Here is a 19,416-nt window from a genome sequence, read left to right as displayed (position 1 = left end):
CCGTTCTGAAATGGTTGTTGATGTTACCGATGTTATTTGGCTCATTTTATTGCGAAACCAATACTACTTGCACTTTCACGCCTTTGCCGTGCCGCGGCGGTGACCACCACCTCCATTTGACCTTGATTGCATTAGATTGGATTAGATTGGATTGGACTGGACTGGATTGGATTAAATAGATTAGATTAGATTACATTGGATTGGAGTGGATTGCATTGGATTGGATTGGTTTGGATTGAATTAGATTGGATTGTATAACCGATGCATCACCACAAGTCTAACCACAAGCACCACCACCAGCTACACTACCAACTGAACCATGGCGTAGGTACGGATATTGCTTTCGCAATTACCGGGCTTAACCAAGCTAAGCCACAGCGAATTTTTTAAGGTTTTTTTATCACTTGGGTAGGATTTTCTTCCTTCCGGACTGCGAAGGGTTAGCCAAACTATTTTACCCAATGGCGGGCACAACTATAGAGGGCCTAAAGTGATTGCTTCCTAGCCGCAAAGCTCTACAAGATAGAAGTTGTGTTTTCTAGAAGTATTTGCTATTGAACAAGTGGACATTTTGTGTATTGCAAAGTTTTTTATACTTTTCTCCTTTTTTAAATGACTCCTATCTTTTCATGCTTTGTTCATATTTTTTCCAGCGACCTTGATTTCACAAATAAAATTTGATACGACGTATAACACTTAACGAAGTACATATGAAAATGGTGTTTTATTGGCTTTATTTTTTTGTGCTGCACTGTATATTGAACCTCATTAAACCTCAGCGTCCTTTGACAAAAAAATTTAATGAAAACACGAAATACCACGTGTTTCAAGGAAGGCTAAGTAATTCTCGAAAATAGGTTTTCGAGGTAAAAATATGGCTTTTCCACCATCGTATTATCAGTGTTGGCGGGCACCAGAAAACATTGAGAATCGTATTAGGTAACGAGCTGGTTGACAAATTATTAATAATTAATTTGTCAACTATTGCAGTTAGGTGTCTTATGGCAATTAGAGAATTTTAGCTGGTCGTTAGTAACAGCCATATCAGTTTTTAGAATTTCGAAAGCGCGATTACCCTTGGCGCTGCTGGCTCGACAAAATTTGGCTTTTTTTTACTAATTATGTGCACTGATAAGGTTGCTTTGCCTGCATGTTTCTCGAAAGCGCATGCACTTTGCCAGTCAAATTTTGTCGAGTTACAGCGCTGAAGATAATCGCGTTTTCGAAATTCTAAAAACTGGTACAGCGATTACTAAAGGCCGGATACAAATCTCTAATTGCAACCAGTTGCTTAGCTGTGACAGTTAAAAAGTTGATTACCAGAAATTAGTCAATCAGATTACTACTTAAGACAATCCAGCGGCTTTCCGGTGTCCGCCAACACTGGCAACACTATGCCACAAAGGTGATACTGTAAGATACAGTTATGCACCTATTGATGAGAATGGTCTAATCTCTGAATGCATCATGAAATCTTGATTTTAATGTTTGTTCCGCGCTTGCCCCGAAATGTTAGACTGCCAAAGAAAATCGATCCGGTGCATCCTTGACAATACAGCAAGAAATACTATATATTGATTTCTATGGTGCAATCTTACGATACGCGAACAAAATGAGTTCATAAACAACTTCCCGTTGGGAAAATGAGATGATGATGGTATATGCATGCTTTTCGTAGAGCCGATGTGACAAATATCGACTTGTGTGAAGTTATGATATTCGGAGATTGCGTATATTAAGTCACGTTTTTTTCAAGGCATGAGTGCCTAGGCCATTAAGGCTACCCTTGTTATCAGACGCGCCCAGGTTTAACTCGGTTGATCGCATCCGGGCGGAGCCGACTCTACGTTGTTCCACAGTGTTCTAGTAACTTTCCAAGCTTCATTTCGAAAGTTCGCTATCAGCTTTGAAAAGAGGGCGGCGGGCGTACGGTTCGACGACCGCCGTGCACGCTTGTTGCTACGCCGCCACCGAGTGATTCACTTCTTTGCGGGCGCAAGTCAGCCCAAATAAAGAGTTCTGTTTAGAAACAATTTTCGCTGTATTCCTGCTCTCCGGATTGCAGTCATCGCAACGTGACAATATATATATATATATAGCGACAGAAAGCGCACATAGTAAAAAGCGGCGGTTAGCGCCTGACGGCTTCTGGAGTGGCGTGTCGCTATATCGCCACACTGTCTTATCATCTTCGACATTTTACGGCGCAATAAAACAAAGAGGCGGGTCCCGCACTGCTTGGTGTGAAGGGACTTGCGCTGCCAGCTGAAGGCAGGAGAGTCAGCGAAGATGATGCGAGCGATCCAAGTGCAGAAATTCGGCGGTCCGGAGGTCCTTCAACTAGCGACCAATGTGCCCATCCCTAAAGTGGAGGCCCACAAGGTAATGGGGTTTGCGGCTTTTCACTTACTACTAGACCAAGTTTCGGTGCACGTTTCTGTGCAGTTAGTGCGAATATGTGAGCAAACTGGTTGCTAGCAGCGCCAGCAAAAAGTAGCTGCATGCCTTGAATAGTTCGCCTGCCTACCTTGATGCCATGACAAAATGGAATGCAGTGCAAGCGCAGTTTTGAAGACATTCACTCTCTCATAAGTTAGGACCGCAGCGGTGGTCTAGTGGTCTGAGCATCCGCCTCGCATGCGGGAAGTGCGGGGTTCGACCCCCAGAGCCGCCGGGTACCCACCGGTGATACAATGGGTAGAAGCTTTTCTCTGGCCTGGTGCTCGGCTTATTTCGGTTGAAATGCTCGGGAAAAGTGTTTTGACGCCAACCTTGAGTAAAAAAAATATACCTTGTGCCATGGCGCTCTTTGGTCACATATGCCCATGCACCATAAAAATCTTACATCCTTCCTCTCAATCGTAAGTTATTGCTTAAAAAACGATAGTGAGCTAGTGGGCTGTGATGGTAGTGGAAACTTTATCACGGAAAAGAGAGCGTATCAGCCCCCGAAGGGGCAGTGCAGACTAGGTGACATCCTCAGTACGGGACGTCATATGACGATACCGCTGCTTTGGATCGTGCAGTGAGTGCTTGTTGGGCCCCGAGATCGGAGCAGCTAAGCAGGGTCACCTCCCAGCCCTCTTGGGTAGGGTTGGGATCGAGGTGACCCTCTGGCAGGTCCACACCTTGTGGTAGACATCGGCTGTCACAGTTCCTGCACCTGCCAGTGACCGCGGAGTCAAAGCACTGTAATATAGTCGGGGAAAGCAACGTGTTTGGAGTCGCGTAGAATTCGTTCTCCCGCTTTATCCAGGCCCTTGGGGGGGTTGGATATCCGGGAGCGATAATTTCTTTGCACCGCAGCAGCGAGGGTTGTGGGGTCCTGTCCATATAGCTCAAATGAGGTACCCGGTGAATGATCGGTCAGGCAGCCGCGTCTGCGGCATCGTTCCCTCTAAGTCCCTGAATACCTGGTCTCCATACCAAGCGTTTTGAGGTGCAGTGCGGCAATGCGAACTCAATGTCAGGGTTCGGAGGGTTAAAATATGGCTCAAAATTATTTCATACTGTATCATTTCGCAGGCTCCGGGATGTCTTGTCGAGTCGCTAGAACGCCGGTCACGCGCGTTTTTTTTTTTTGTTATAGGTTTAGTTGCCCTAAACATTCCTTCTTTCACTTCCTAATTCATGCGTTCGCTAAGGGCGTGATTCTGCTGTCCGCCAAGAAGTCATACGTTACTCCGTCTTTCATCTCCTGAAAGCTATAGTTTTCGTTTTCATTCCCTTAACTGAGGCCTCTCGTGTATATATCGGGAACACCGGGCGTTTTTTAGTGTATTTAAATGTTTTAAAACTAATGAAACATATGTCTTTGCAGTATGGTAACATGGGCTGTAAGGAAGGCGGACAGTGTGTCTACTGTATTGTAGTTACGAGAGGATCAGTTAATAGCTATCACAGAACTACCTTTGGATTTTTGGTTTTAGGGCACAATTTCATATTGCGGAATTGAAGGCTTTCAACTATAGAGGGGAACCTAGTGTTCAAAAACAAAAAAAATCGACATCTTGGTTCGAGATATCGAACTTGTAATTATGCGCACAAAACTAACTGATACGAAAACCCACGCTCGACATGCCCCAGAAGTAGTGCAGCTTCGACAAGGTAGTTCGGCGAGTTGGGGACGGTATTCCATAACTACGGTGCGATGAACGGGAAACAGAAGAAGGAAATGCGCAGGGACACTACACAGCGCTGACTCACGGCTGAAATCTTTACTGGCTGACCAGTCGGAATAAGCACCCAACTGGTGGCCAGAAATGCAAAGCAGTGCACACGAGTCATGCGTAAGAAACAAAAAATATCAAAGTACAACAGGCACGTGTCAACATTCCCAATCAAGGTAATATTTTTATTTTTCTGCCAGCGATATTAGGTGAGCTAATACATTCTTCCGGAAGCCATGCTATCATATGTGCCTTGATATCAATGAGCTACGCATGCGTCGTCGGAGGACATGCTTGCTGTAGTGGGAACCGGTCGGTGCGTATTTCACTCGTAGGGCGGCTAGTTTCTAGAGAGCCTTCGGCAGCGGGGCGAGCGATAAAGTAGGCAAGGCGAGAGCCGACTCGCACCGGCAGCTGCTGGTCGCACGCGCGAAGCGTTAATCCGAACGGACGGCAAACCTTATTGCAAGAAGTCATGTGCCGGATAGCATTGTTACGCGCGTGTATTTCCGCCTTAACATTCATTTTGGCATGAAGTCTGCCATTGAAGTGCTTCATCGGTTTCTGTCACTGCGGTCGGTTCCCACTGGTAGCCGTCCAAGGCGATGTTTTGTATAATCTTGCTCCGTATAATCCGCAATTTGTTTCATGAACTCTATAAAAGATTCGTCTGCAGCCCACGTTAATTCGTCGTAAAGTGCGGGTCGCTACAGAAGCGGGGGACGCTTAATCGGGGTTTACGATAATTAGGTAATTTTTTAACCTGTTGCCTCTCCTGAAAAATATGGACCTCTAAAGTGTCATCATTAAGAACTCAAGTCGAGACAAACAAGACAGGCCTGCATTGTCACTACCTGCCTTCGGTTTAGTGCAGCATGCGTCTCCTTAGGTGGTTGGTTCTTTTGGTGCTCTGATATTGGGTATCCTTCCTAAAGATTGCAGTGTGACAGTAAACCATCGAGAGAGATCCCGCAGGTCACTCACCCTGTATAATGTCCAATCACGATCCTTGAAACTGTGCTTGAAAGGGACGCGAAGGCGGATAGAGGCAGATGTTTGAGCAGGACGTGCACTGTGTCCAGAAGTATATAAGATAGTCTAGCACAAACTTTTACCTGCTAGGATGCTTTTCATGTTACACATGCATAGGTCCTGGTTCGAGTGAAAGCAGCTGGCGTGAATCCCGTGGACGCGTACATCCGCGAGGGCACCTTCGGCCACACCTACCCGATACCCTACACGCCGGGAAAGGATGGCGCCGGACTGGTGGAAGACGTCGGCGAGGGAGTAACCGCCGTCAAGGTAATATACCTACGGCGTGCATGGTATGGTGACAACAAAAGTAGTGTACGTTCTCCGCACTTGCTTGAACGTAGAGCGTACAGTGCTGAACGTTCAGCGCACGTAAGTGTACGCTGAACTTTTAACGCCATAGCGTTAAAGGCCCCGTTCGCCGGGAAATCCGATGTCGCCGTTGTCGGCGTCGGCACTGTGAGCAAAAAATCTCGGGCATTGTTCTGGCAGGTGATGCCCAGAGAGCCACCTCGGTCACGTCATCTTGCGGTGTCATCGAAGCCTGACCACCGTATAGTGAGCAAACTGCCCACCGTGGAAGGTGGCATTTAATGATTGGTCGCTCGGGAAGAGAAATCTGGGCCGCACAAGGCCCACCGCTGGGAGCGCCTGTCATCGCAGGGGTAATGGAACATCGCTTAACCGCTGCACCACTACGCCAGGAGGAGTATGAGGACTCTCAGGGATCTATGAATATAGAGAATGACCTTCTGCATATGTGCGAATTAACTCATTACGCTATCGCGTCATACCTTTGAGGCGGACATTAAGTGTCCTCTGAAATTTTTTGCCCTGTTCGGCGCAGCGTGGCGACCGCGTGTTCTTCTCCAACCGGAACCTCGGCAACGTTCACGGATCATACGCACAGTACAGCCTTCTGGACGGCACCGACGTGTGGCGGCTGCCAGAGCACGTGTCCTTCGAGAAGGGAGCCGCCCTCGGAATCCCATACTTCACGGCCTACAGGGCGATCGTGCTCAAGTGAGGGCTCTAGCATTTCGAAGACCTTCGATGTTACAGACTTCTGGAGTAGTGGAATGGCACTAGCCTAGACGTGTACCGGACTAGCCGGTGGTCAACTGCGCGTGTAAACCGTGCGGGTACGGGCTTATGCTACTGCGCATGCGCAACTCACACCCGGCTCCTCTGATATACGCCTAAGGCATAAGTCGGATCCAAGTTAAGCTTGCAGTGGAGCTCTGCCCGCATTCATGAATGCCACACAGTGTACTTCGGCGATAAGGAAATAGCCCATTTTTAAAGCATTGCTTGCTGCCTGGACAAAAATCGAATCAGAGGACAAAATTGTAAACAACAAATTTTGGCGCCCTTTACTTTCTTTTTATAAGAGAAAAGATCCAAACCGTAACTTGATTTACCGCTGGGACTGGTTAGCGGTATGATTGAACATTCTGTAGGGTATGTTTAGTTGACAACTGCTATACCTGAATTTTTATCCTGCTAGAGTATGACTCCGGTATGCTAAAACTCTACTTGTTTTTACGCAGCAAAGGCATTTACTAAGGCACGTGTGCACTAGCCTTGTATACATATACAGGGCTAGTAATAGGGCGCGCATGCGTATGCGCTGCACGCACTCGGCTGGTCAAGTATACGCCCACCTGACGACGTCACCGCTATGCTAGCGCTTTCTACTATTGACCTTACATACACTTTATAAACGTGCATTCTGAATCCCCAAGAGTGTGCTTGCTGTGTACGGTTGTGAAGTTGTTTACTTCAGGTACGGCTATTTAGGTTAGGATAGGTTATTGGGGTTTTAACGTCCCGAAGCAACTGAGGCTATGAGGGACGCCGTAGTGAAGAGCTCCGGTCAAATTTCGACAACCTGGGGTTCTTTGACGTGCCCTGACATCGCACAGTACACGGGCTTCTAGAATTTCGCCTCCATCGAAATTCGACCGCCGTGGCCGGTGTCGAACCCGCGTCTTTCGGGTCAGCAGCCGAGCACCATAACCACTGAGCCACCGCGGCGGGGATGCGGTGCGGAAATTTAGAAACGGCTAGAAGATTGCTCTGTTTTGAGTGGGAGGTGTAGGAGAGAAGGCTTGCTTTGAGCGGAGAACGGCGGTGAGAACAGAGGAAAACAAGATACAACCGATAGGACAGGCGCTGTTGGCTCTCTGCCTCTTTTCTCCATGCGAGACCAACAAGCTCGAGCCAAATTTCTGATTGATCAATCGGCCTTAAGCGCCCGACCTACCAACATCGGCGTCAACGTGACTGCGTTGTGAGGCGCGAAATGATACCGCGAGGTGTGTTTCCGAGGCTAGGCTGTTTACGAAGCAGTCTCCGACTGTAGTCGCAGTTTTTGCCCACGTCGCATGCCCACGCTCCTGGATTTCTTGCTTCACTAAATATATTACTGAACTGCGGAGAAAACTTTCTGTTCGGATAATCCATTTCGGACACAGGGGTGCATATAGTCTAGCCTTGTGGCTGCGACGGGTGTATGCAGGAAAATTTAGCCTTGCCTTGCCGCATTAAAAAGAAAAAACTGAAACTACGTCTCGCTTGGACCGCCGTCTTGCTGAATATGTCAAAAGTACAGGGTCATTGAGGAAGAGAGCCGACACCGCGGCGGTGAAAAACAGTTTGAAAACGAAAAAGTCGTCGTGACTATGCGGCGTACTTCACCAAGACTTTATAATCGTAATAAGAGGTGCTGCTGCCATTGACACTGAAAGATCGCCCCTGTGAGGTCACTGCGTCCCAGAAGCTCCCAGTCGGCCGAGTCGGCGCCTCGCTGCCTTCGCTGCCTTCGTATTCTCTTATCTACGTGCGACTGTCGGTGGACGCGATGGTTCCGTTATCTCCAATGTCTAAGAGCCCGCAGTACCAGCACAGACATCAAAGAAGCTGTCGGAAACGTCAGGAGTGTTGTGAGTTTCTGTCAGTAGTGTTTTTCTCGGAGCATCTTGGGGTACTGCTTGACAAATATCACTGTTAGAATCCTTTAATACTCTATTCTAGCAGCTGGTGGATTGGACTGAAATCGACCATCATTCAGTTTTTCGCATGGCGAGAGTAAATGAATATGCTTGAAAGACGGCATTGCGGAATAAAAGCACATATCTTATCGATTATAAAAGGGAAGAGTCAGCTGACAAGGCTGTTTTTGTCCTGCTGAAGAGCAGCTGATTAGGCGAGTTGGTATATTCCTTCATATACTTTTCAAAGAGCGCTATAGAACCAGAACAGAAAACGAGAGGGGAAACGCGGTACGCCGAAACAAACATGGCTTTATAAAGCACGGACTTACTATGGATATTACTGGTTTACGAAGAAACACAGGCATTTGTTATGAATGCTGAAAATGGCTCTTCAGAGTACCCTGCATGCATAGAGTAGCTTGTGGGAAACGTGATTAACACTAGACATCAAAGTACTGAACGGAAGGCCGATGAGCAGGAAAATAAAAAATACGCGATACTTGTTCATGGCACAAACGTGAGGCTGACAGGACAACGCCTCGACAAAGAAATTAAAGACCCTGAATTCAGGAACGGCGAAGAATGAGTACCCATGATTGATGGTACCGGACTTTGGGAGTAAGACCTTTAACCTTCGTTAAATTTTTTAGTTACTAAAGCTGTGTCTTCAGTAAACGTGTCACTCAGAACGCTTTTGTTCGTTATCGCAGGACACCAGGTTTTGATCCCTCTTGAGTCTTGACAGGTCATAATGAACAATACTTCCGGAGTCTTCTAGTCTCTTTCACTTTACCTTAGAACTTGCGACAGTTCTCAATATAATCTTTGTTTCCCATGCATTAGATGCGAATTGCTAAGTTGAGAAAGTTTTCGTAAGCAGTGAGGACCGCATGCCGTGAAGCTACATCAGTCCCTGCTATAAATAAAAATGTTGCAAGTTGGCAGGGTTGTTAGAATCCTATCCGATGTGGTCAAAATTCATCAAAAGAGATCTTTTATACGAATGCTGGTTAAATATAAGTGTGCTGCTCCAAGCACATGGCTTACAGAATGTGTTTAATGAGGGAGATCACTTAATTTCTGTTTAGAATGAAGCAAATCTGATTAAGCTAGAATCCGTGTGGCCATGCATGCTGATGGCTTGCCAGCTTATGACATTATGTCAGTATTTGAGTGCCTGAATAATGTTAATTTAGTGACACCTCATTAAAAAAATTTCGTATCATCTAACTTGTTTCCCTGTATGACAAAAGAAAATATGCTGCTTTCATCGCCAGAACTTATTTGATGATACCAGTAGTGACACTGTATATATGGCTGCGCACCAAAATTAGTGCATAAGAGACGACCGGCAATTCGCTTTAGTATCATGCGAGCACACCGGACAAAGACGGTCAACAGCTGTAATCGCTGTCATGAAGTGGAAACAATTCTTAGTGTAATACCTCGAACAAGTGCATTCCTTGTTCGGAAAATCGGTGCAAGGACGAAACATAACTGGCTCGAAAACGGATCTCGCTCATCTGGCACTAAACACCCCAAATCCAGAGTCATCATTTCTTGCGTTGCGATGCTTGTATTTGTTGTTTCTACGAGACTGTAGGATCTGTTGTACGGATGGTAGCCAGCGAAGACGTTAGTAAGGAATTGAGGGACACTTAATTGAGAGATCAGAATAGAATAGACTAAAAATTGGGTACAAACGCGTGAAGACAGGGTTAAATGGAGAGACATGGGAGAGGCCTTTGCCCTGCAGTGGGCGTAGTCAGGCTGATGATGATGATGCGTGAAGATGACACCTAGGCAAGAGGAAGGACTAGAGCTCAGCGGAACGCGAAATTTTCGGACAAGTTGTTGTTTTTGTTGCCTCAAAAACGATGGCACGCCAAATACAAGCACAGCAAATCAAGAAATGGCGTCTCTGGGTTTAGGCTGTCTGTGCCAGATGAACAAGATTCGGTTTCGGAGAAGTAGCCGGAGGCGTAGTGAGGTGATAAATGGGGCATTAAGGGTAGGAAACAGTTGATGAGGGTGGCAGAAGAGAACCCGTAGTGGTGAGGTTGGAAAAAATACAGTAATACAACGACTGCACTAGCGGGAAGATACAGTTGCTCTTTTTGGTTCTTTGTAGACCAGGTCTCAGTGCCGGCTCAGTGGAACAATGATTGGATAGTCATTTATCTGGTAACGAACCTAATTCGGCCGACAGTGACTATACCATGCTTCCATGTCAAAAACTTACACGCGTGCGACCCTGACGGTGGGTCCAGAGCCAAGACGCAGGCCTCCCACCGCCTTCTGGTGCACGGCGCAAGCGGCGGGGTGGGAACAGCGTGCATCCAGATCGCCAAGAACCTGGTTGGCGCCAAGGTGGCCGGAACGGCAGGTACCTCTTACGGCCTGGAGCTGATACGGAGCTTGGGTGCCGACTTCGCCGCCTGCCACCGGCAGCAGGACTACGTGTCCAAGATAATGGTAGGTCCCTCTGCACACCTGCGGCTCTGCAGAGGTCAGTACCGGGAACTGTTTTCTTTTCCACTGTGTCATTTCATATCTAGGCTTTAGATCCTAGTGCGTAGAAATTGACCGCTACTGTTCTGACGTACTAGCCCTAACAAAAGGTGTGTCTCAGGGCAGTATTTTGGGACCCCTTCTCTTAAAAAAATATATGCAAATGATATTCCTAACCTAAGCGACAAAGCGACTTACATTATATACGCGGACAACACCAGTCTTTTGTTCCATTCTACAAACATCCTATGACTGACTGACATTGCTAAACAGGTGCTGAGTGGTAGCGTAATGGGGTAGCCCCACTGCCGCTTTGTACGTTGAACGTGTAATGTTGTTCATAGCTTACTCGTCCTTCCATTCAAGGTGGCGCAGGGGTAGGAGTGGACTATCCTGCTAATGAGGAAAGCTTGCGTGAGCCGATAGAGGTCTTTGTGCTTCATACCTCTGCGGCGGGTGCCGATGCGGCGGATGAGGCCGTTGATCTGATTGGCTGTGGTGCGTTTTCCGTGTGGTTCTGTATTACCATACCAAGAATGGAGATGGTCCGGACCGGATGTATGGGATGTGTGTCGACTTGGAGAAAAAAAGGCTCTTGCGGGTCGGGGACGGGCAGGCGAGCTCGTCTGTCCCTGATGACAAGTAATTCGGACTTCGTGGAGGAGCATGTGAGCCCGTTCGCCTGTACAAAGGCGTGTACTTTCTCAATTGCTGTTTGGAGGGAGCTCTGGATTTCCCCGTTAGAGCCGGAGTTGGTCCAGGGGTTAATGTCATCGCATATACTAAGTTTAATGTGAGATATGTCTTCCCGAAGTGGAGGGAGGACTTATTGTAGTGTTGAAAGGGAACGGAGATAGGACTACTCCTTGTGGTGTTCCTCGGGTGCCTAGGGTGATCTTCTCGCTGTTGAGGTCTGCAATGTAAAGTTCTGCTGTACGGCTATAAAGAAAGTCGGCGATGTGCCTACATTCATTTGTGAGAGGTTTGCCAGAATAGAAGCGTGTGACACGTTGTCGAAAGCCTTGCTGACGTCTAGGCCTAGGATGGTTCGTGTGGCTCGGATGGGCTCAGACGGAGTATATCATTTTGGATTTTCCACATAATGTTTTGGGTGGAGAGGCCGGTCCTGAAGCCGATGATAGTGGTGGGGAAGAGGTCCTCTCAGTGTACGTGAGTGTGGAAGAAGGTATTTTCCACCGATGTAAAAAGCCCCCTACTCCCCCCCCCCCCTGGCACGCAGGCTCAAGGGGCGGGGCCGGGGCCTCTGCGACTACAGACAGGCGAAGGTACAGTGATTCTTCGCGGCTTCCGTGGTGAGGAAGGTGACTTGTTGCTGTTAGGCGGGGGACTCGCTTCCCAGGCATCTCTACTTTTAATGTTCTTCCTGACGCCTGCGAAGTCAGGACATTGCCAGATTATATGATCAAGAGGGCCCCTTTCTCCGAAGATTTTACATTTATCATCAGGTCTATCTTCTGTTCACGTGAGGAACATCTAGACTGCATTTGGGAAATTCCCAGCTTGCAGTCGTCGCCAAGCGACAGTTCGGTCCGGTGAGGGCAGAGGCCTTCTTGCAACTCTATAGGGCTCGACGATTTCAGTGTAGGTTTGCGCGCGCTCATCCAGTCCCCGACACTCCGTTGGCTCTACGCTTACCCGGAAGTAATGAGCTCCGGCAAACTCGTGTGCCGCCTCATTGCCTGGGACTAATTCATGTGCAGGGGTCCAGATTGTCATAATTTTACGGTTTAGTTAAAAACTTGCTAAAATTTCGTTTGCCTCTTTCGAGACCCTTCCTCTGCCAATTTTTCCTGACAGCCGTTTTGCTATCGCTAATTATGATGTTTTCCTCCGTTCCAGCGCATGCGAGTGCTATTGCAACTTCCTCAGATGTATCTGTTTCGGCTCCTAATGGATGCGGTGGCGACTAGTATTCCACGGCCGTTGACCACCGTGTATACTGCAGCCTCTTACTTTCCACTAGCCGCGTCTACATGGGCGACTTCCTCAGGTTTCTCACGTCCTGCCTGGGAAAGGTCATGGAACGCGTCATACTCAATAGACTCCAAACGTAAGTGTAGAGTCCATTGAGTATGACGTGTTCCATTCCTTTCCCAGGCAGGAAGTGAGCGAGATTGGCCGGAGGTTGCCCAGCTCGAGTCGTTTGCCTGGCTTAAGTATGGAAATCACTTTGGCATGCTTCCACCTGTCTGCAAGGCGACCCTCATGCCAGTGTTGGCTGATGAGGTCCTCGAGTGCCTGGACGGACTGATCGTCGAGGTTACTGAGCATCTTGGTTATGCGGTCGTCGCCAGAGGCCGCGGTGGATTTAATGTGCCTGAAGGCGGCGAGCACTTCTCCTGCCGTGATGTCGGCGTCCATGCTGGCGTTCTGAGCGCCTGTGTATCCCGAACGGATGGGAATTTCAGTGGAAGTATTGATGTATTTGTCTTTCAGGGTTGCGAGGAGTTCCTCATTTATGCACTGAAAGACGTTTATGACGCAGGTGAGGTTCTTGTGAGATGTGGGTTTGGTTTGAGTTGAGTACAGTAGATGTCTGAGCAAGAACCACAAGTTTTTGCATTTTAACTGGCCATTAAGACGCTTGCAGGCTTGATGCCATTGCTCCTGAGTCAGTTTGATGGAGTAGGAATCGATCTCTCGCTCGAGGCGGACGAGACGGAGCTTGAAGGGTCGATTGTGTTTTTGGCGGAGCCAACGAGCATGAAGACTGCACTGGGCCTCCCACATATCTACCATTTTGGTTCGGGAATGGGGCCATCGTCGTCCTGGTTAGTCGTGGAGGTGGCATTGGCGGTGTCTTCGAGCAGCGAGTTTGTCCATGTGTCCAGGCCGTCTATGGAGGCCGAAGTGCGTTTGGCGCGCACGTATCTGAAGGCGTCCCAGTTTGTGTGCTTGATTGTTCGGTTGGGGGCTTTGCTGCGTGTAGCCGTGAAGGTTGTGCTGAGAACATAGAGGCCGCTACCTATGTTCATGCCGATGTTTTCCCAGCGCGCGTCTGGCATGTTGCGTGCGAAAGTGATATCGGGGCAGCTGTCCTGTGTGACACTGTTGCCAATACTAGCAGGTCGATCGGGGAAAGGAGATGCACAACGGCGAATTCGGGAATGAGCGTGGCGGGTGCCTTTTGCGTTTTACCTCCATCAAAAGGCGACCGCCGTGGTCGGGTTCGAACCCGTGTGCTAAAAATGTCCTTCCTTATGGCGTGGTTCGGGTGTCCACCGAGATATTTGAGACAATTGTCTTTCCCTTACAGAGTGCTTCGGGTGTCCATCGATATATGCGAGACAGTTACCGCGTCATTTCTTTTCCTCAAAACGAATTTCCAGTTCCCATCGCAGCCCGTTAAATGCAACGCAGATAGTTAAATCGAGCTCTTAGTAAGTGGCGCCCTTATGAAATGCACGTAGGGGGAACCCGAAGTCGCAGCGCGTAGTGAGCCATCGGTCCCATGCACTCGTACCTCAATGCCATGTCGACAAACTCGCTGAGATGCATCTCCTAGATTTAGAATTTCTCTCCATGCATTTCACATGAAGACTTCCGATGTCGGCGAAAACAAATTCCTTACACTTCCTTTATGTGCATGCGCACTGCTGTTATTCAAAGTCCGATGAAGTGCAACAACAACTTGTTGAGAACATTACAAATTGCTTTTTGAGAGCAGGAAGAACTGTCTGACTTTTCGGAGGACGCCTAAAACGCACTTTCAGGGAAGGAATGAAAGAGGGAGGGAAAGAAAGCAGAGGGGAAGAGGTGCCGCAGTGGAAGGCTCCTGAATGGCCATTTGTGGCAGCCCCAGGAATACCCGGGTTCTCCTGGATGGTGGTGGAAAACATTTATGCACAGGTATACTACAGAAGGGTATGCATGAGCTGACCCAGAGGGGACCAGCCCTTACAAATACTAGGTGGAGGTCCCTAGTTCGGGACCCAGTGGCATCGGCCTCCGCCCGGGCTCGCGCGACCAAATTGGGCCTGCAGGTCAGAGCAGCCGAGCAGGGTCGCCTCCCAGTCCTCCCGGGTTGGGTTGGGGTGAGGGGGGGATAGCAGGGTTCGAGGGGCAGGACCAGACCATGTGGTAGATGTCCGAAGACTTCTCCGCACAGTGCGGACAGCTACCCGGGAAAGAAGGGTCGAAATGTTTCAGAGCTGCCAGGCACAGCAAAGTATTAGAATACAGGCGGAGCAGAAGCCGCTCCTTCGCCTTTGAGAGACCTTTACACGGGCGCGGATAAAGACCGTGGCCAGATTGATAGAGTATAACAATATCTTTGAAGGTGTAAGCTCGAATAAATTCGAGTTCCTGATCGTCGGGGTCGGAGGGGAATGTCCGGTGAGAGAGAGCGCGGGAGGCGGCGTCAGCTGCCTCATTTCCCTCAAGGCCCATGTGAGCAGGTGCCCAAACGATACGCCGGTGAGCGGGGTTCCCGGTGTAGACGCTGTTTTGGAGAAAGCGGTAGGCTAGGTACGGTACTCAGCCCTGCTCGATGTTCCGACTGGCCCCTCGCGAGTCGGAAATAATTGTTTTTGAACTCGGATCAGATGCAGCCAACGCAATGGCGACCTCCTCCGCGTGTGTTATGTCACGGGCTCGGAAAGTAAGGCCGTTCACTGTTTTGGATTGGTGGACGACTGCGGCTGTGTACCATCCCCCATGGTGGGGGCCGGAGGCATCCACGTAGAATAAGCCGGGTTTCGATCCATAGTGGCGGGCCAGGGCTTCCGCCCGCGCCAGGCGCCGGCCATTATGGTCCTCACGGTTCATGTTCGCGGGAAGAGGGCGCACGTGGAGGGCGCATCTCCACTGTGATGGAATACGTACGCGCTCTTCCATGAGAGTGGTGTGTTGGATGTGTAGTCGGGCAAGGAGGCGGCGACCCGACGATATCTTCGAGAGACGTGTGTATTGGTTAGTCAAGTGGGCTTCCTGGAGCTCCCGAAATGTGTTCATCATGCCTAGCCCCAGGAGGCGCTAGTTGGAGGTGCTCACGGGGAGGCCTAGAGCCCGCTTAATAATTTTGCGGAGAATGACTTCGAGTGAATCCTCATCTTGCTTCCGCAGGTGGAGGTATGGAGTCGAATATAGAATTCGACTGGTTACAGATGCATGCGCCAGCCGCAAGGCGTCCTTACATCGTAACCCCCCGCACTTGTTAGAAACCCGGCGGACCAAGGGGCCCACCTGGTCCCCCACCTGACGGAGTTTGGCCTATGTTGTTCCTGACCGTCTGTCTTGACGTATAAAGAGCCCCAGTACCCGGACTTGGATATTTTCAGGGATTGGACCTGTCTCGAGAGACAATGAAATTTTGGCTGTGGAATTTGGTGAGGTGCGTATGTGCACAAATTCAGACTTTTGGGTGGAGCATTGGAGGCCGCGGCGGCGAGCATAACGGTCCACTATGGTCGCCGCCTGCTGCAGGTTAGCCTCAATGTCTGCAAGGGAACCCTGCGTAGCCCACAGGGTGATGTCATCGGCGTACAGCGCATGCTGCACACCGGCGACAGCGCCCAGCTGGGCCGGTAGGCGCATCATAGCCAAATTGAATAAGAGGGGAGAGAGCACCGCGCCCTTGGGTGTACCCCTGGTTCCTAAATGAAAAGGGCCATGTTCTTTATCCTGGATTCGAATGCAAGATTGTCTGTCGGTTAAAAATTGCCGAATGTATTGAAAGGCATTTCTGGCGCAGTTAGTTTGAGAGAGGTGGGTGAGAATGATCTCGTGGGTAACGTTGTCGAATGCACCCTTCAAATCCAAGGCGAGTAAGACCTTGTCATTGTGAGGGCATCCGACGGGGTCGAGGTCAGGCCGATTGAGTTGTAGCAGGACATCTTGTGCAGATCTTTGTGGGCGAAACCCGAACATGGTGTCTGAGAAAAGGTGTTTGGATTTCATGAACTCGGACAACCTGTCACGTACCATCGTCTCCATGAGTTTGCCCACACAGGGAGTCAGAGAGATGGGGCAGAGGTTGTCCGTGTTGATGGCCTTGCCAGCTTTAGGAATGAAGGTGACCAGGGCGGTCTTCCAGTCGATGGGGAGTGGCACTTCCCCAAGCCAGATTGAGTTAATGTAATTCAATAAAGACGGGTATGCTGGGTCGGGGAGGTTGTCTAACAATTTGACTGTAATTTTGTCCCGACCCGGAGCGGTGCCGCGTGTCATTTTTGCCAGGGCCGCCTTCAGGTCGTGGAGCTTGAACGGTTGATCCTGCTCAACGTTTTCAGAACCTGCATAAGAGTACGCCGGCCCGCGGGGGTCCTGGGCGGTGCACAAGTACTGGTCCCGGAGCTTGTGCGCCAATTGATTTGTGTTGCCCTTAAAGCTGTGTATTGCTCTTTAGAGGTGTTTCTGAGTTTCCGTGCATGTTTGCGTTGGGTCAATTAGGGCGCGAAAGAGTCGCCACGTGTTCCGGCTTGACATTTGCCGCGCGGCCGTATTGCATCGGGCCACCCAGTTGGAGTCGGCGAGTTGGGCTGCGTACTCAGCCGCTCGTTGAGTGAGCTCGGCGATGCGAGCTTTAAGTTTCCGGTTGTGCTTTTGCCGGCGCCACCTACGGACGAGGCAATGCCGGGCCTCCCAGAGATCGAGCAGGTGGTTGTCCTATAGATTCCCATTATGGAGCTTTCCACTGCGGCACCAGTGTCCGAACCCGACCACAGCTGCCGCGTTTCGATGGCGGCAAAATGGAAAAGGCGCGAATGTGCTGTGCGATGTCAGCACACGCTAAACATCCCCAGATGATCGATGACGTCACCCTCTGGATGACTGGCGGCAGTGACGGACACATTGAAGAGACTCTCCAGGCTGCGATCAACACAGTTGAAGACTACTTATCGGAGAAAGGACTTAAGTGCTCAGCAGCAAAATCTGAGCTCTTCTTTGTGCGTTATCCCGGCACCCGGAAACCCCCCACATCTCCAAATATCTGCCTCACTGTTAACAACCTTCCCGTGCCTACGGTCGACACCATCCGAATTCTTGGCCTCCACCTCCAAGCCAACGGAGCCAACACCAACACAATACAACGCTTGCATCGATACACTCAGCAGACAGCCCGTCTCATACGGCGCGTTTCCAACAAGCGGGCAGGCATGAAGGAGGCGAATCTCCTTCGACTCTTTCAAGCATTTGTAGTAAGTCGTATTGCTTACACGGCTCCATATTTACGTCTCACGCTCACGGAGAAGCACCGCCTGGATTGCCTTATCCGCAGCGGCGTCAAAACAGCCCTTGGTCTTCCTCTCTCTACTCCCAACGACAAGCTCCTCGCCCTTGGTGTCTCCAACACGGTTGACGAGCTCATTGAGGCGGCCCTCCTGGCCCAGCGCCAACGCCTCTCCCTAACTTCCGCAGGCCGCTCTATCCTCGAACGACTTCGCATCGCTCCCTTCCGTCCACCATCCTCGGTGGTCAATCTCCCACCTGCCATCAGGGCCAACATCAAGACTCTCCCTCTCCCCCGCAACATGCATCCAACTCATCATCAAGATCGCAGAGAAGCTCGGGCCGCGTCACTCCAGCAGCGATATGCTGGCCGACTTGACGTGCTTTACACAGACGCGGCAGACCATTCTACTCGGACTGCTGCAACAGCGGTTGCCACAGATGAGAACATGACTCTTCATGCCTCCTGCTCCGTACGCACTTCACATATCACTACAGCGGAGGAAGTAGCTATTGCTCTCGCGCTGTCCACTTCTAAAGCTAGCGTAGTCATAAGTGACTCACAGCGCGCCATTCTTAATTTTACTCATGGCCGTATTTCAGTCGAAGCTTTTCGCGTACTCGTATCAAATCCTCCTAAACACCTGACCCTACTGATATGGGCTCCAGCCCACATGGGTCTGAAGGGTAATGAGGGAGCACATGAGCTAGCTCGAGGGCTCACTTTCCGAGCAGCTTATCACCCCGCCCCCAACATGCCCGGCTTGGTCAGGAAGGACACCATAATCACTTCACGCGATCTGCTCCAGAACTATCGTCTTTCTCGCCAACTCTATCCAGGTCCGCACCAAGAACTTACAAAGACAGAGGCCGTCACATGGCACCAACTCCAGACGGACACTTTCCCCAATCCCAAAAGATTCCATAATATATTTCCTGAACGGTATATGCCGATGTGTAAACACTGCAATATCCCAGCAGATCTCCTTCATATGGTCTGGATTTGTCCACGACAACACATGCCAACACCCACACAACATACCTGGGAGGCTCATCTACGCAGCTCTACCCTAGACGACCAACGAACGCTCATCGGTCTCGCTCTAGAGGCTGCCAGATTCCAAGGAGTCTTGGCCGACCCCTAGATCTGGGCCTTCGGCCCCTTGACTGTTTTAATAAATGTTTACCAACCAACCAACCCAGATGATCGAAATTAATCCGGAGGTCTATGGCACCTCTTGGTTCCTTTCTTCTTTCACTCCCTCCTCTATCCCCTCCTTACAGCGCTGCTCGGGTGTCCATCAAGATATGTGAGACAGTTACTACGTCATTTCCTTTCCTCAAATCCAATTTCCATTTCCAGCCCTAGGAAATAACCAGCATTTGCAGTGACAGTTTGCCTTTTACCTCAATACTGAGTTCATAACAAAACTTCATGTCAAAATTATCAGTTGCCTTTAAGACCACTCAGCGGTGTTCATCCCTTTCGTTTCTTCATTTCTGAATGGACACATTTT

At 49.6% G+C, this 19,416-nt stretch overlaps 1 protein-coding gene across 2 annotated transcripts in view; it reads left to right on the top strand.

Annotated features, from left to right (window-relative positions):
• The first annotated feature begins 2,227 nt into the window (after positions 1 to 2,227).
• Positions 2,228 to 19,416, top strand: part of LOC149337111 (zeta-crystallin-like) — a 59,455-nt gene continuing 42,266 nt past the window's right edge. For both annotated transcript variants that reach the window (XM_089553327.1, XM_089553326.1), the window contains exons 1-4: positions 2,228 to 2,382; positions 5,319 to 5,471; positions 6,049 to 6,224; positions 10,468 to 10,672. In XM_089553327.1, coding sequence (XP_089409453.1) covers positions 2,290 to 2,382; positions 5,319 to 5,471; positions 6,049 to 6,224; positions 10,468 to 10,672 — 627 coding nt within the window. In that variant the 5' untranslated portion in view covers positions 2,228 to 2,289. The remainder of the gene's footprint in view (positions 2,383 to 5,318; positions 5,472 to 6,048; positions 6,225 to 10,467; positions 10,673 to 19,416) is intronic.

Source organism: Amblyomma mixtum, chromosome 7 (genome assembly GCF_055824585.1).
Source record: "Amblyomma mixtum isolate Tamu chromosome 7, ASM5582458v1, whole genome shotgun sequence".
Taxonomy (NCBI): Eukaryota; Metazoa; Arthropoda; class Arachnida; order Ixodida; family Ixodidae; genus Amblyomma; species Amblyomma mixtum.
The sequence above is the reverse complement of the archived record's forward strand: the minus strand, read 5'-3'. Positions and strand labels throughout refer to the sequence as shown.